This window comes from Lasioglossum baleicum, chromosome 13, assembly GCF_051020765.1.
Source record: "Lasioglossum baleicum chromosome 13, iyLasBale1, whole genome shotgun sequence".
In the NCBI taxonomy this organism is placed as follows: domain Eukaryota; kingdom Metazoa; phylum Arthropoda; class Insecta; order Hymenoptera; family Halictidae; genus Lasioglossum; species Lasioglossum baleicum.
The window spans coordinates 10,208,995-10,226,618 of NC_134941.1; the positions used below are offsets into that span (position 1 = coordinate 10,208,995).

Genomic DNA, 17,624 nt, shown 5'->3' on the forward strand with positions numbered 1-17,624 from the left:
GGCGTCAGTGCGTAACTTCAGAGATTGCGTAACCCTCGAATGAAGTGAGTTATTCAAGGGTTTGTCATTCTGTTGAACGATCAGCAACGTTCATAGTATACTTGTTGCTCACACGCGGCTAAGTTAGTTTGGCGGTTGGTCGAGGAGGGAAGAAAGAGGACAGTGACGGTGTCCAAGGGTTCCTCCTCTCACGTTTTCGTTGGACTTCGCAAGCTTTCCGCAAGCTGGTGGAGCGCGTCCCGATCAATTAGCATATGCTACTTCCTAGCGGGAATTTTGTTTCACTGATCGAATAAAGGTAATTATATGACAGTACGTTATGCATATATATATATGTATAGATATATACATTTCCACGATCAAGTGGTCCTCGCACGAATTTTCTATACCAAGAAAAACCGAGCCGACCCTGAGTCAAAACTTGACAGAACTTTTTTTGTTTTTTCTACCAAAGTAAAAGGCCGCCTTTCTAACCTAAATTCCAAATTCTGTCACGGACCGCGATCTACAGGGGTAGGGTGAGGAGGACGACAAGCACGGGGTCTCCTTCCCTTTTTGACAGCTAAAAATACGGTTTTTGACGAAGCGTCCGCGAGATCGAACATCTTGACTAAAATTTCGGCTACGATAAGATCCGTGGACACGTTTTGAATCGTTTACGCAGAATTCCGCGCTGGAAATATGCATCTCGCCGTCGGCTGCCGAATTATACGTCTATTTACGAACGACGATTAATTATGTCCGTGTCGCCTGCGTTAATCTCCGTAACCAGTGAACGTGCTAGTTGTTTACCCGCGATTCTTCTGCTTTGCACTTATATGGTAGTACATACTTAAATCACGGTTTTAATATGCATGTGATTTCAATAAGGATATCGTGCTCTGTAATTTCTTTCCTTCGTGACACTATAATTTGTAGAATAGGTTCACATGATATGGACACACTTTTGTATAAATATCTTCGTTTTTATCATTCCATTGTTGATGTCGATTCAATACATTTTCATTAATGTAAATATATAATAAAATATCATTGAATGTTTGAGAACATTTAAAAATATTACAGATTAGTGTACAATTGTTTAATACATTAATTGATAATTAGACTAATGAATCTTATTTTCTGCAATTAACTTGAATTTTATATTAATTTCGAAATAGAGAGAGTTCTATGATAAAATCCCGGATACATTAATCGTAGTGGAAAGGATAATTTTAGTTCGTATTATATTTACTATATTACAAAAACAGTCTCATTTCTGAAAATAGAATTAATCACTATTTAAATTTAGATCAATTGGTCAAATCATAATATAATCTTGTATGAATCTTATCTGTGTAATTGATATCTATATTCCTTCTATTTCTATTATTCACCTTGTTATAAATAGAAGTTTGTAATATTTTTAGAATTATCTTGTATGAAAAGTTTTATTGCTGGAAAAGCTAGTTATGCTTTCTTATGTCTTTTTGAAATTATTTTCATAGAATTGTAGTTTTCATAGAACAAGAGTTGTAACGTATATTTAACAAACTTGTTTATAATTGAGTCAAATAAGAAGAAGCTAATTTTATTAATATTCAAAAGATTTTGTTTTTACACAGATCATATTCCGTAGTGTGACTTGCAAATATGATTGATATAATTTTATGAGTAAGCTATTCAATAACATTCATAGCTATAAATGGATTCACTATCACAAGGATTGCTATACAGATAGCAACTTCCTATTTGACATAATATTCTGTTACTCATCATCCTCTATTTCATTGATTTTCAAGTACTTTACAAGAATGCACAATAAGCAATACAATGTTAGTTAAGTGCAATAGCGAATGATCATGCGTAAGTTATGCATTAATATATGAGCAGGATCCGCGATTATTAAGATTAGACTATGGATCTTTATGCGGTATAAAAATTTTATTTTATTAAAATAGAAGGGCCTTTCTAAATTTTGTTAATCATTGTTCTGTTTTAATTTGCACATTCCCACATTTGTCATAAATGCATAAAATCTGCAGTCTAGTTACGATGTAAGATATACAATCGTCTAAGATATAATTTTTCGTTTCAGTTCACAGGTAATTCAATATGTCGCACCACTTTGTCACAGTTTGCGTAGTGTGCGTTTTATGCGCCACGCATAATCCTTGCTCAGCACACACTGAATTGTCGACTACGGGACAGAGAGCTCGTGATAATGTGAATTCTGAGAATTTACCAAGACTCAATGAACAGCTACAGCCATCATGGTTGCTAATGAAATTTAAAAAATTGCAAGAGAAGGATAATAAGAAAGTGAATTTAAATAATTTAGGCACTTCTAAAAATGGTGCTATTAACTTTTCTAATAGTGTATTAAACAATAATAATGTTAACAAAATACCTACATTGTTAGTGCCATCTGCCATTGATGAAGTTCACACGAAAAGAAAAACCACCCCACAGGGTACGAAAGTAGACAAAAATGTTCAAGATACTCGTGTTCCAGAAATAGAGGAAAGTTTTACAGCTTTAAACGATTTAGAAATAATGGAGAGACTAGGACAGACTGAAATAAGTTACAATGGGGAATTGAAGTCTTCGAGGTCTGCAAAAAATCTTGACTCTGTCAATATGATTAGACGAAAAAGGAACGTAGATGTTATAGATGAAAAGTACTTCATGAGAAAAATATTTGAAACTTACGGGGATGGTACTAGTGTGACTATAGAAGGTTTTGAGAAGCTATTGAGAAAATTAGGATTACTGAGGTTACTAACAGATGTATATAAACTAGAGGATCTTAATGCTGTTGCTAGTCATGAAAATCCATTAGGTGAGTTTATTTTCATCGTTTAATTACAATGATTGTACACATGAAAGACAAAACATGTTTGAATACACGATACATATATAGTTAATATCAGTATATTACTTTTAATTATATCAATTAACAGCCTATCAATCATAATAAATCTCCCCTAATATATCTACACACACATCTGCTTTAATCGTACCTTCTGAATTGATTCTATATAGGAGCCATTTTAATGATAATAATTTAGCTTAAATTGCGGGTCCAAACTTCTGTCCAATGGACCTGTTAAGTTGCTCATTGGTTCTTTATTAAAACCTGTTCACAATGATTCACTGTGAGAAAAAAAAGTTAACACAGAAGGACACTTGATTTACAGTCCTGATAGTATAAATAAAATTTAATACTACTTACGTTTAGATAAGATATAATTAAATAATATCCTTCTTATATAATCTTATCATCTACGAAGATAAGTCTCTACAAGTTTATTTGATACTAATTTGTTGTTATACACGTACATAATAACCTTCTAAAGAGATAATCTTTTGTTGTAGAGAAATCAAAGAACACACAAAATAGTGGCCTATCAGAATATGAGAATGGAGTCAGGAAAGAACGGGTAAGATGAGTTTTAATTATTAAAGTCTGATTTTATTATAGAAGAATGAAACACACACTTGTTTTCCTAATACATCAAATATTTCTCACGTGATTGTCCCAAAATTTCAGTGCTTAAATAGCAAAGAATTATTAAGTACTGTTGCGAGAGATATGCCCTACAATTCCATCACTAATAATAATACAATATTACCAAGTTGGCTTTTTGAACGTGTGTGTCCAGCTCTTGTTTACCAATTAGCAGGTGAATCGAGTTCAGAAAGAAATGGATGCATTCGTGTACCCGAGAATTATAAACCAGTAATAGTTACTAAATACCTTGGAGAGGATGTATCGCGTAATATGGTTCAAGGTAAAACATATTGTAAAGTGCGCAGATTCTTAACACACTGGGAATTATTGTGGATTGTTATAAATACAGTTTTTTTTTATTTCAGTGTGGGCCTATTCTTTAATCAGTATTCTAATAATTAGTCTTTGCGGTTTATTTGGTGTAGCTGTTATACCTTTCATGGGTAAAATTTACTATCACCAATTATTGCAGTTCCTGGTTGCTCTTGCTGTAGGAACATTATGCGGCGATGCTCTTATTCATTTGTTACCCCATGTAAGACTTCCGATCAAGAATATAATGGATCTTTAGGAATCATCATGATGTAATAATTACGTTGTTCATTCCAGGCGATGATGCCGCATCACTCGCATGATCACCATGGTCACGATGATAATCATGCCGAGGTAGATCACAAGGAACAACATAATATAAATATGTGGAAAGGGCTAGTTGCAATGGCGGGTCTTGTATTATTTTTTTTTACCGAGAAAGCTCTGACGTTGGTTGCAGAATGGCGAAAGCTTCGGCAACGTCGTAACAAGGTAAACGATACGACTTAAAGTCAAAAAGATAAAATGTTCAATATGCATAATTCGTTTTAGCTCCCTTCGCGTGTTAGAGTAATGCGCGAAACAGACGGACCAAACAGCAATGTTGTTGGCGAGAAACTTTGCAAACACAAATATTCATCGTACCCTTATTGTTATGGTGAAATTAACACTGACACTCAAGGTAGATTATCGTATTCGCTTTCATCAGACTCGGCCATACGTTAATATCTCTTTCTAAATCCTTTTTATTTTAATGTTCTTAAAACGGAAATGTATTATTCAGATAATCATCATAATCGTCAACACAATAACCACGAAAAGCCTCCCGTGATCGAAGAGGAGAAACCGTTGACATCAAATTGCAATTCAGTGTCCAAGATAATGACGAACGACGGTGAAAAGAAATCAAACGAGGATTGGAGATTAGATGAATCAATTGTAAATACTAAGAAAAACACGGATGGTGCTGACATACCACTAAACAAATCTGAAAGTTACACTGTCATTATACGGGAGCACGAAACGAAACACCATGGCCACACCCATTCCCATGGTATAATTTAATTGCTTAATCTGACTTCGTTACTTGCGTATGTGTTGAGTAGCTCAATTAAGTGGTTCAATGTTTTTATTAGGTCATGTACATTCGGCACCAGAATCTTTATCAAGCGTCGCTTGGATGGTGGTTATGGGCGATGGTTTGCATAACTTCACAGATGGTATGGCCATAGGTGCTGCTTTCTCTGCGAACATAGCAGGCGGTTTTTCAACGGCTATAGCTGTGTTTTGCCATGAGTTACCTCATGAAATAGGTATGAAACTTATATTTTAATTACATTACTGTGTCATTTTCGAAACGATTAAAAATATTTGAAAGTGTACAAAGATTTGACTCGAACTTATTTGTCTAAATAGGGGACTTCGCAGTTTTGTTAAAAGCTGGAATGAGCGCCAAGCAAGCTGTCTTTTACAATCTGTTATCTTCTGTACTATGCTTATTTGGAATGGTATTTGGCGTGTTGTTGGGTAGCACTCCGGCTGTGAGTAGCTGGATGTTTGCAGCTGCTGCAGGAATGTTTATATATATAGCATTAGTAGACATGGTGAGTAATATCTAGGTTTTATTTGTTTAATCTTTTCTATCCATACGAACGGTCCAAGAGCTACATTTGACACTTATCTCCTTCCTGAATAATTCTATTGAGTTAAGAGTAATACCTATTACCAATGATATAACAAGATGTGTATGTGTAATTTAGATTCCAGAATTATCTTCAAGTCATTCTGCGGAACGTAGTTCCCAGTGGCAGTGTATTCTACAAGGGTTAGGGCTATCGTGTGGCCTTGGAATAATGTTAATTATAGCACTCTATGAACACGATCTTAAGACTATGTTCAGTGATTAAATTGACAAAGACTGACAACTTTTTAAACAATGGTAAGCTTGCAATACTGCCTACAGACCTATTTGTTATAGGTCGCTACCTGAGTCAATAAAATTTTAGTTGTGAGTTCTTACCGAAACAATACTTTTCATTGTAAGGCTAATTTATTTTTCCTTCTTTGTATGGCTAGCTAAGTAAGATTTTCTGTTAACAGCAACATACTTATTATTGTTAAAAAGAAAAGAAAACACTTAATACGGTACTAAAACGGAACAAATGCTAAATGTTTTATAACATTTATAACGTTAAGAGTATTCAGTGCACAACTACGAATGAAATAGGCAATTCGAGGAAATTTAGATAATTCAAATACAACGACAATATTCGAAGTATACTTATTAGAAATTGTACCTACGTGAGATATTATGTTCTCTTAAAATAATATAAAAAAAGAAAGGATCGAGACTAAGGTTTAAATACTTTGAAATTTGTTAGACAGGACATTACGAAGATAGGTAAATGTATAGTTGATTATTACTGCATAGTTTCTGTTATGTATTCCTTACGAAGATCGCGTAAATCTGTGGAAATGTCATGCAGTTGTCCTGTTGGTTATTAATAAAGTAACTTTAACCAATTAAAGCCCCCAAAAGATCTATAAAATTATTATTCTATACAATATACAATAATTACGAAATACACAAATCAAGATCTGTATTTTTGTTTTAATCATCAATTGCTTGGCGTTCACACGATTTATATATGCTTCACAACTATTAGTGCTCGGGTTTATTTCTAATATACATTTATACATATATTAATAATTGTATTCTTTATTTTGGTATTATAATTTAGATACTATTTCAGATAAATACCACTTTATTGAATCGATGTCGCAAATAATGCTGTCATCAAATGTATTATTGAAATTAACAAAGTGCTCTATTTAAGATAATTTTAAAGTCAAGTAAATACACGTTAGTTGAGACATGAAACTTATAATAATGCTAAGAAAAGATATTGATATTAAGACGATATCAAATTATAGGACACTAGATGTATTCGTTAATCGTACTTGCATTTTGAGTTTTACAGATACGTTTGTTTTTTGAGAACTTTGGTGCTCCTCCGGTTTACGATTTATGATTGATTTACGATCAAATGTAATTATCCTCGATGTACACGAAGTTTGGAATTACGATGCTACAAGAAAGGTGCATACCCGACTTTTTGTTTCAGCGATTGACTTTATGAAACAAGGTGTTTATACACTGCTACAATACGCTCTAATTTTACATAACTTCTGCTACTCTTATGCATGAAGTAGTTTTGTTAAATATTGACCTATATATAAATGAATGAAAAAGGGTACAAAAATACTACACCATTCACAAAATGATCGGATAATATTAAAAAAACTTCTCCTACTGTCATACGTAATTACCAATATTGTTTTATAGGTAATTACTTATCATTCTATGTACATATCTGCATGTCACACCGTAATATACAATTGAAACTTAAAATCCAAATAATTGTAGTTATAAATCTAAATATTTTTAGCTGTACTTATGTAAACTAATGATAACTTTATCCATACATGACTGTAAGGAAAAGAAAATTTCATTGTAGATCTTTAAATTTTCGAAAGAAAAAAATTATGTTCTGAACGAGATTTATTTTCTCAATGTCGTATGCAATCATTTCGATCTATTGCATTTATCGTGACAACTACCGTGAAAAAGTAGAATGTCCGTGCAAATATGTATTATGCACCTTCTCTATTTCTTAAAACAAAAAACAAGAATGTACCATTTAAACAACCAAATTACGGAAAAAACCTCATGTACTTATTGTAAGTTACTTATGATAATTATTTTTATGTATGTTAATATTAACGCTACGCTCGATAGCAATGTATTTTTTTACAGAAAATGTAAAAATTGAAAAAAAGCGTTGTATTCTTGTAAGCGCACATTTTTTCTTCGATTGCATCTTATATTAATACTGATGTAATTAACCGAATGATTTGCGCTTTTTTTTTGTAAAAATTCAAACGCTGAGTATAAAGAAGTTAGTTTTGACATATTATCACGTGTTCTACATATTATTGTACTTCCTACGTAGTTGTAATTTCCCTTATATGTAGCAGAGGCACATTACTTCGAAAACAGGAGTCCCTCGCGTAAAGCACATTGCTTCCTAACTCCGTATTACCGAATTTAAAAGAACAAGCAAGAGAATATAAAAAATCTAGAGGAAAAGAATACATAAAGCATGAAGGATTCAAGAAAAGCTTATGAACGATTAACCTTTTTTATTTTTCTCATATTGATTAGTAAAAGAATGTTAGTGAGTGACATATTTACAAATGAAGTACTCAACAATAAATATGATATACACGAATGGGTTTCTGTTGTTACATAACATACATCCTCTATTCAAAATATTTGTCCAGCATTTAAACAATGGATAAATGTAACCGTAATGAGTCTTTCAATTCATTACATATCTCGATTTTACTCGGTAATACGATGTTGTCCAAGTAATTCTTCCAAACATTATCTAACAACAGATATCAATATTGAACTGTCAGGGATCATAGAAAAATGTCATGTCATACAGAAACAAGGTCGTCTCTATCGCTCATTTGTGCTGATAAGCTAAACGCAGTGTCCGTGCTAGCTTCACTATTTAAGCTTTCATTAAGCACTGGCTTTATGTGAGAAGCGTCGCTCATTTCTCTCATTAACCCAGCCATATCATCATCTGGATCAATTTCGTGCATTTCTCCCACTACATCGATCTCCATCGACTGACTATCTGTTATCGACATCTCTGGCACTTCTGGTTTTATTTCCTTAAACTGATTTAAACAATTATGTTTATGCTATTCATTACACATAACTACGAAGGAGTAATCCAAACATTTACCTTCATGGATTCTAGTTTACATTCAGATGGTAAATTCATATGGAACACACAATTTGTATCAAAAATCACAGGTACTGGCTCGTGGCATTCTATATCTGCCCTGACAGCACCGCAAGCTTTGAACAAAACTTGGTGTTGATCCTGCCAAAGAATATGATCTGTTACAGTTCTGTTTTTAATAGTATTGTACTAGAAATTAAAAAATCTTACTTTAAGAATATGTTTACGACAATGTTTTGCAGCAGGTAGAGTTCTCTCCCCACACTTTACTCCTCCTTCCGTGAAGATACATTTTGACATACTCGGTAGTTTTTGCGTAGGTCCTTCGGTTGCCTAAAACAAATTCTTTTTTAATTGAAAAGAATTTTTCTGGAATAGAATTATTAATTCGCGTATTACCTGTGCTCTACGTTCTAATGATTTTCTATACAGAATAGCCTCGACTCCGCTTCGTCTGTGATATCGATTCAATGCTTTTAATTTCTCATACATTTTCTTTTCTTTTACAGTCTCCTTCGGTTGATCATGTACAGCGCACAATGTCTCCTTTTCTTTTTTCAGGCCATGCAAATATTTTCGTCTCTTTTCTTTCAATGTGTACTGCAGTCTTCTGTATTGATCTATATAAAGTGACTGTAATCGTATCAGTTTTTCTCTCGCGATATATATCACCTCCTCTGCAGTAAAAATTCCTGCATGCCTTAAAAAATTAATACTATTTATTTGATAGAAATAAGTTTCTTATCTTTGCATTAAGCAGCTACAAAAGTTGAGTGAGTAGTATCGAAATTTCGGAAATTCTGGGAATTAAGTTACAAAGGCTTAGTAGTTTAGGAAAGATTTGCTCAAGCTGAAGCATGCTAGCCAATATTCTACAAGCAGGTTCGTATTTTTTAAATGCGTTGGACACTGTAATGTCTGCTGCATAATCCTATTCTTACTTTAACGGGTCTTCTTGTGCACTGTACAAACTTTCATTATCACTATCGTCTAAATAGCTCCCTCTTAAAGTATCGCTTACTACAGTAGGCTCAACATCACTGTCCGAAGAACTTGCATAGTCCAAAATATCGCATCCACTTGCATTCACTTTAAACGCGTTAACTTCGGCTAAAGTAAAGGTGCATAATTAATGTTTACAATTCAACATATTTGTAATAAAGATTTTAACTTAATTCATACTGAAAGGATCCAATGTTTTCACTTTCCCTTCTTCATCTTCAGTATCTTCTGTGCTCGAATCGGTTGGTTTAACATAGTGACTTAAATTGAGTAAAAGCATTTCAGGTGTCTGAGGCAATGCATGCCGGGATGTTGACTTTATACGTGCTATCTGAGCCTTTCTAGTATGCTCGGCACAATATCTATAAGATGTAAACAGTTGTACAAGATCTGAAAAATGTTATGTAGATTGATCTTTATAAGCTTAGCCATTGTACATACGAAATATCCCTTCTGTCCAATTTTTGTGCTGGGTTTTGGCATTTTCTGCCATTAGTATTATACACAAAACCACATTGTTTGAAAGGTGCGTTTGTATCCTCAAGAATATGCTTGGCACAATAATTGTATCCCTCGAGGCAAGGCTGTGTGCACTCGTAAGATGTGTATAAACAAGCTTGCATCTGCTTTGGCTTTTTTGTGGCTGTTATAGTCACAGGCATTTTTTGTGGTTTACGAAACATACCTTGCCTACGTGAAAAATAAAAACAATATCGATTAGAAAAAGACATCTCAAAGTGCAAAATAAATTTTATTACGATCTATAATTTCAAATTTGCCGCCACTATTCATATCGGAAATCAAAACAAATATATTCATTTGGTTGTTCGACAAGATTCCAGAAATTGACTATTGTCGAACACATAAAAAAAATGTATAAAATATAATTCAGCGTGAACGTGTATATCTGCATTTGGCTCTCGAGATGAAAATATGAAGGAAACGATATTTGTAACAAGTGGTACTCGGCCGCCATTTTGTACGTGGGATGTTGAATGAAGTTTCATTGATGTATGTACGGATTTCGAAAGAATGAGGCGGACATGTGATTGGTTTTTGTGAAAAATCGGTAAAAAGGGAAACCAGCGGGACTTGAGAAAGCCGCGAGACATAAATCTTTTTAGAAACTCACCGTGATCACTTACATCAAATCCTCCGAAACGGAAAGACAGTGCCAACCGATTCACGCTTGTCACCGTCAACGTTGTTCTGGAAACTTCAAGAGGGGGAAAAAGATAATACAGTGAAACGTAAAGTAGTGGCGATCGTGCCGTAAGTCAAACGATTGTATGCGAATCGAAAGAAAAATTAATAAATACTTGATAGAGAGCGAGCTGGGTCCTTCGGTAGGACCGAGATAACGGGAACGCTACTACAGGGATAACATTGGCTGCGTGCACATACTACTAGCTGAACGAAGGTTGCGTCACTTCCGGGAGTTTAAAGCTCAAAAGTTTTAATTGATAAACTACGTGATTCATATCTGTCGGTAGACTGAAAAAAGTTCAGGTAGGTTATGACGTTGGTTAAAAAGTGTTAGCCGAGTTGGTTTTACGTTCGCACGCGTATTTACCGAAAACGTGCTCACGATCGAAAAAGAGTTCTTCTCGACTCTCGTCCCGTGGAACGAGCACACGCTTTCGTCGCACTAACCGTGTCGACGTATGTAATTGCATCTTTTCGTGCAACCGAACCACAAGATAGCCCTTTATGGTTCTCGAAACAAAAATGGGGTAAATTTGACGAGAGTGCGTAAAACCGCTAAGTATCCTCAAAATATATTGTTACGTAAGAGGTGGGGAAAAAATATTCGATCTCGTCGAAACAAAAAAGAAAAACAAAAACGATAGAAAGTATTTAAAATAGTTTGTTCTGTGAATCAGAGTATATATATATATATTTATATATATATATATATAACCTTTTTCTTCTATAACCAACCTCATAGCCTGCCAACAAACAAAAAAAGAAAAACAAACACTTTAAACGAAAGTCGCTTAACACACGATAATAAATGAGAAAATAAATGATGCGTGCGGAGAACATTTCCGTGCAATAATAGACGCCTTACAACGTTGATTACCTTGTGTACCTAACATACTATATAGATAGATCGAGTTCTAAATCACAACTGATTCTAAGACCGTGTTTTAAATGCGTGAATCTTTCCGAGAAAGTTGCGAGGGCTAAACTACACGTAAAAAAAAAATAGACAAACGAGCAAAACGCAACGGCCCCTATAAATGAATTTTAAAGTATAAATAAATCCTGTTTACTGTGATGCCCTGTCAAAGAGACGATTTTATTAACTTATTATAATTATGCAGAAAAATCCTGTTTTGTAAAACTACTATTCGAGTATAAATAAAAAACGTTATCAAAAACAAAAAAAAACGAGACCGATATATCGTAACGGTGTCAAGAAGTTCCGTACGAACCTCTGTAAACTACGACAATCTATTATCATATAAATATAAGAGAGTATTGAAGCCTTTGATGCATTTCTGAAGTTGATTTTTTCATTTCCTGCACGATTCCGAAGCAGTGCGGTGAAGTTTGACGCGTACCGGAATAATTCGAGAAAGAGAGAGAGAGAGAGAGAAAGCGAGTGAGTGTCTGAGTGATAGAGAAAGAGAGAACGATCACCATTTCCGGGATTTAAAGGAATGGGGCATGTCGGCGCGTACCACGAGTAACTTAACAATATTAAAAGCCGACGAGCTTCGGTCGTCGTATCGTAGAATAAAAGAAAATTGAAGAGAACCTTTCTCTGGGAAGGTGGAGTAACAATCTAGATAATTGAGACAATGGGAATACGTGTTTTCCTCTTGATCGGCGTGAAACTATGATCCACTGTGAAAAGTTTCGCGGCTATGAACTCGGAGTGGCGTTTCCGGTTAGTGTAGTGACGTGAAGTTTCCAACGTGTCGCGATCGTGCGTTTGTGCTCGCCACCGCCGCCGCCGCCATCGCGACCGCCGTGAAGTGCGCATCGTTAGTACCGAGTTGTGTGTACATATAAATGGCGACTGACGAAAAATGGTACTTTACGAAAGAACAGCTTATAAACACGCCGAGCAGAAAATGCGGCATCGACGCGGATAAGGAACTGAGCTGTCGGCAGCAGGCGGCCAATTTCATTCAGGATATGGGACAGCGGCTCGTAGTGTATCCTTTTTAACGAGTGCATGGTTCGGTTCGGTTGCGTGTTTCTCAACCTCCCTTTCCCCCTGTCCCTATCAAACGTTTCACGGGTTCGTACGACGATTTTACTCGTCGGAGACGTTGCCTCGAACGATCGCGCATCGCCGCGATCATTTTCCCTTACGTAACGATCCCTCGATCGTTCCGGAATTTCGTCTAAACGCGAAATACGTAACGTGTTGTAAACATGAGTGACGTGCGAAAGAAGAGGTCACGCGTCACGATTATCATTCTCCATATTGGACTTCCTCGCGTTTCGTTCTCAGTGCATCAGGAATTTCGGGATTTTTGTGCTATTCGACACCGTCCCGTTCCATAGAACACGATCTCGGTACCTACAGAACGTCGAGAAGAGTTTTCTTAGCTGAAAGGAGGACAGGGAATAGGGTCATGGAAAGGCTGCATTGTTTGCCAAGCCAAGTTTGACAGTAGTACCAACCAAAGGCACAGTTTCTGCTAATATTCCTTATGCAAGTACATTTTTCTTGTATTTTCAGTTTATCTTTGTTTACGCATCATTCTGTTGCATCAAGAGTCGATCTAGCTTGCCAGTGACAATGTTGTTGCGAATCGATCTATGTATGCGAAAACTGATCAATAGCTAATCAGCTCCGTGAGATTCTTATCATTGATGTTGTTTTGTAGTCGATAGACTATTCCGATTCTTTCTTACTGGTATCATATCTTATAATGAAAATATTATTCTGACCATAGACTGATATTTATACTATCAAATTCACTTTTCAGAATTTCGATCTTCGTTACTATTGATTTGCGAAGAAAGTTAACGTACACAGGGTAATCGGCATCGGATGAGAGAACATTTAAGAGGCGATTCTACAGGACAGTGTAAAGTCAAAAATAGAAAGAATTATAGTTTTAGTTTGATTTTTAAGCTATTAACTTATCTAGAAAATGTTTGGTCGTTAATAACTCAAAAGCAAGCTGATATCGTAATTCTTCTATTCTTGATTTTCGTCTTTCATTGTTTTGTAAGGTTGTCCATTAAATTTTCTCCTACCAGTCACCAGACACCTTGGGTAATTTTGCATTCGAGATTGTAAATTTATCTTTGTAAGATTATGATTATTTAACAGAATTGGTATCTTTGAAATATTTGGTAAATCTTTCCAAATCGTGGAACATAGTAACCATTTATGCTCTCTATAACATTTTTATGTTTCAGATACATGTTTGTCATAAAATTCTTAATAGCCATACCAGTTGTGAGAACTTCAACAGATTCTTCATATCATTTTGAATTAAAAACTATTAAGTGTATCTCGAGATTATTGGTTCATATGAAGTTTATTTAGAGAATTATAATTTCAATTCTTCTTCTTCTGTTCTATAATGCAATAGTATTCTTGTATCAATTTTATATACTGAACGTTTAACGAATATGTAGAGTACCGATCTCATTTGTATTATTCTCTATTCTTTCTATTGTAAGTTATTCTGACAATTGAATTTATGTGCATCATTGATCAAGATAATAAATAGTCTAAAACAGAAACTATTGATAGTATATTCATAGTATGATACAAACAGTTGAAAAAATAAGCTCAGAAGATCTTTACATAAAAGGCAAGAATACAAAACACAACATTGTGATTTAGTCAATCAAGTTTTTTATATTAATGTAATTTACAGTTTAATAAAATTTTTTAAGTATAATCTACTGTTCCCTCTATTTTCTAATCTTACCATTTAATGTAACAATCTTTTCATATATGAATGCAGTTTATTACTTAGATATTTTTTTATCTTTTTTTTGCTTTATTTTTACAACTTGTGTGGTAAATCTATGAATGCATATTTTACCATATGAAATGATTACTTCAAAAGATTTTCGTATATATTTTGATTTATGTTATGAAATATGCATTAAATGTTTTTTGTATCTCCTGCGTCATAAGATTTCAATTTCTAATACTCTATTTATGTGTTTTTCTTTTTGTTTCATTGTGGCCAATGATTTAATTATTTAACTTGGAAATGACGATATATTTACTGTAAATAATCTTTGAAATTGAGGATAAATGTCGAATAGCACAGATATTCCTTGAAATTTGAAGAACAAAGTGTACGGTCACTATTATATTAAAAACTAAAATATAACAGGCAATTTATTTGATATATTCCTTAACTGGTCAACAACAGATCGCAATTATGTATCAACACAGCAATAGTGTACATGCACAGGTTCTACGTATTCCACTCGCTGTCACAATTCCACAGGAATGCAATAGCAGTTGCAGCACTATTTTTAGCAGCAAAAGTAGAAGAACAGCCGCGCAAGTTAGAACATGTTATCAAAATGGCACACATGTGTCTCCACAGAGATCAGCCCCCACCTGATACCGGGTCCGAGGTAAGATTACAAGAAATCAATACGAAAAACTGAAGGTAAACTGTTGGCACGACAAATATTCAACTACATGTTCATTTGTAGCAATATCTTGATCGAGCTCAGGACCTGGTTTTCAATGAAAATGTCCTACTACAAACATTGGGGTTTGATGTTGCCATTGATCATCCCCACACACATGTTGTTAGGTGTTGTCAACTGGTTAAAGGTATGTATATCGCTAACTTACTTTGTGGTATTACGCAGTTTCCTTTTCCAAACGTTCGAAGATGTTCTAACTACATGAAAAAGCTTAGCAAATAAAAGATTACAAGACAAGTTTTCTATTATAGGTGTCTAGCAATATTAAATTCTATTAATGTTGTACACGTTTTTTTGCAGCGAGCAAGGACTTAGCCCAGACTTCATACTTCATGGCATCTAACAGGTGGCTACACATTATTTCCTAGTATCTCTTACTCTTAGCAGTCTTCTGGTCAAATAGATGCCAGCTGGAGCATATTTCCAAGCTAAGACTGTCAGGCAAATAGCCACTGGCGCAACATTCTGACCTGTTCTCACATCAGAAAGCAAAGTAAACGTGAAATGGAATTGCATAGAAAAATTCAATCTGCTGTTTGTTGAATGCAAACGATACACCAATGATAGAGAATTGAGCGAGACATTGAAAGATATTGCGCGACGTATCATGAGAACACGAGAAAGTTTACTTTGATTTCATGCGTTTACCAAGTGCTAATGCGAATGTTTAAATTGTCAACAGTAACTTTTGGGGAGGAATGTTGCGTTGCAGTCGCGGTAATGTCTGATTCTAAAGAGAACGTATGCCAAAGCGAAACGAAGTTTATTTCGTAAACTAAGTTCACGATGAGGATTGCTTAATCGAAGGTAAATGAAATATTCTTAAGGACTGATCGTTTTCTCTTAAATTACGGTATATTGTCCAGTTTTTATTTTTATATTTACATACACATATTTTTAAGCTGTAGATGCACAAAACAAATTTTTAAAGAGTGAATGAAATGAATGTGGAAGCAGTGACACGATTGAGTGAATGAATAGAGATATTTAATGATTATAGAAAAAAGAAAAAGAGGACAAATATAGACATGCAATTAGAATTTATTTATGCTACAAACTTCAGTGTTAGGATACAGTTACGTTGCTTTACAATCTGGTTCCAGTACGTTCAAATATTATTTAACGATGTGAAACACGAACGATCATTAAATAATAATTGAACGAATTTGATTAAATAATTAGTTTGGATCAAGCCTTAACCTATTTCTGTTGCAAAAAGCAAGATAATTGAAATTCTTTTTACTTAAAACAATACGTTCTCTCGAGTATATGAAGATATCGAATAAAAATATGGATTATTTTAGCTTTTTGTTTTTATGTTTTACATATAATGGAATATGGTACTGTTGTTCACTCTATCATGGGATTATGTTGGGGCAAACTTCGGTAAAATTTGTTACGATACATCAGAGTGTCGTAGGGCATATACTGATAATCACGTATGTAAACAAAAATTTCTTATAAATAATTTTGTACAGCTCATCGCGACAATGGATTATCGATATTATCGCATCAGCATGTGTTCTTTTTTCACTGTTTTGGAAACGTACTCTTTGGAATTGAAAAAAAAGAAAACAAAAATTGCACTCACAGACCGAAACTTCTAATTGGAAATAATGTTAATCGTTTTGAACGAATCGTAAGAAATTCGTCCTGGTTTTATCCCGATATTACCCATGTTTAATGGAACTTGTACTTCACTTTTTATAGTACAGTTCTTTTTATGCCCTGGGTTATATTACAAGGAACAGTTGCTGGTACACGAGACGTCGAAGTTTCCTATTGAGCTCATGAAATAATTTTTTCTTTACAGTTTACATTTGACGACGATGTGTCTACAGTACAAGCCAACGGTAGTTGCCTGTTTCTGCATACATCTCGCCTGCAAATGGTCAAATTGGGAGGTAAATCATTCGAACTATTATACAAAATTGATCGCCAAACTTCCGGGCGACAGAAAACACAATCGATTCAAACGTTTGAATTATTTTTTCACAGATACCACAGAGTACGGAAGGAAAGCATTGGTTCTGGTACGTCGACAGGAGCGTCACATCTGAACTTCTTCAAGAGCTTACCGCAGAATTCCTCCATATATTTGATAAATGCCCCTCGAGATTAAAGAGGAAAATCATGAGCATATCCGCCACTCAAAGTCCAAGCATCAATCATCCTAGTTTACCAAATTCACCGTTTGTGAGTATCCATGTCTGGACATTAACACTTTAACTATCAATCGCGACTAAATAATCTCTTATTACTTCAAAATTAACACCGGCCTTAAGGAATTAGACTATTGTAGAATTCTCTTTGAGGAAGATGATTCTACTGATGTTCGTTTG

At 34.6% G+C, this 17,624-nt stretch overlaps 3 protein-coding genes across 14 annotated transcripts in view; 2 read left to right on the forward strand and 1 right to left on the reverse strand.

Annotated features, from left to right (window-relative positions):
• LOC143215173 (zinc transporter foi) lies at positions 1-10,899 on the forward strand. 4 transcript variants are annotated; one of them, XM_076437072.1, is made up of 12 exons: positions 1-298; positions 2,078-2,821; positions 3,358-3,422; positions 3,533-3,773; positions 3,859-4,028; positions 4,103-4,297; positions 4,358-4,487; positions 4,590-4,859; positions 4,942-5,118; positions 5,222-5,409; positions 5,566-5,744; positions 5,906-10,899. In XM_076437072.1, the coding sequence occupies exons 2-11, from the start codon at positions 2,095-2,097 to the stop codon at positions 5,710-5,712; spliced, it is 2,310 nt and encodes a 769-aa protein (XP_076293187.1). In that variant the 5' UTR covers positions 1-298; positions 2,078-2,094; the 3' UTR covers positions 5,713-5,744; positions 5,906-10,899. The 4 variants fall into 4 exon arrangements, with proteins under 4 accessions (XP_076293187.1, XP_076293188.1, XP_076293184.1 ...); XM_076437073.1 differs by having other exon boundaries at positions 6,559-10,899; XM_076437069.1 differs by having other exon boundaries at positions 2-298; positions 5,566-10,899.
• Positions 8,309-11,086, reverse strand: Dgt1 (KAT8 regulatory NSL complex subunit dim gamma-tubulin 1). Of its 3 annotated transcripts, none has more exons than XM_076437086.1 (9): positions 10,947-11,086; positions 10,773-10,843; positions 10,069-10,317; positions 9,808-9,989; positions 9,567-9,735; positions 9,025-9,325; positions 8,836-8,958; positions 8,626-8,766; positions 8,309-8,557 (listed from the first exon to the last, which is right to left on the reverse strand). In XM_076437086.1, coding segments are annotated over exons 2-9 (1,416 nt in total). In that variant the 5' UTR covers positions 10,775-10,843; positions 10,947-11,086. The 3 variants fall into 3 exon arrangements, with proteins under 3 accessions (XP_076293201.1, XP_076293198.1, XP_076293199.1); XM_076437083.1 differs by having other exon boundaries at positions 9,025-9,340; XM_076437084.1 differs by lacking the exons at positions 10,773-10,843; positions 10,947-11,086 and having other exon boundaries at positions 9,025-9,340; positions 10,069-10,310.
• Positions 10,612-17,624, forward strand: part of LOC143215171 (uncharacterized) — a 26,136-nt gene continuing 19,123 nt past the window's right edge. The window contains exons 1-7 of one of the 7 annotated variants that reach the window (XM_076437062.1): positions 10,612-10,899; positions 12,173-12,794; positions 14,994-15,204; positions 15,286-15,409; positions 15,583-15,628; positions 17,096-17,186; positions 17,281-17,478. In XM_076437062.1, the coding sequence (XP_076293177.1) occupies positions 12,649-12,794; positions 14,994-15,204; positions 15,286-15,409; positions 15,583-15,628; positions 17,096-17,186; positions 17,281-17,478 (816 nt within the window). In that variant the 5' untranslated portion in view covers positions 10,612-10,899; positions 12,173-12,648. The other 6 variants (XM_076437063.1, XM_076437064.1, XM_076437065.1 and 3 more) reach the window with 6 other exon arrangements.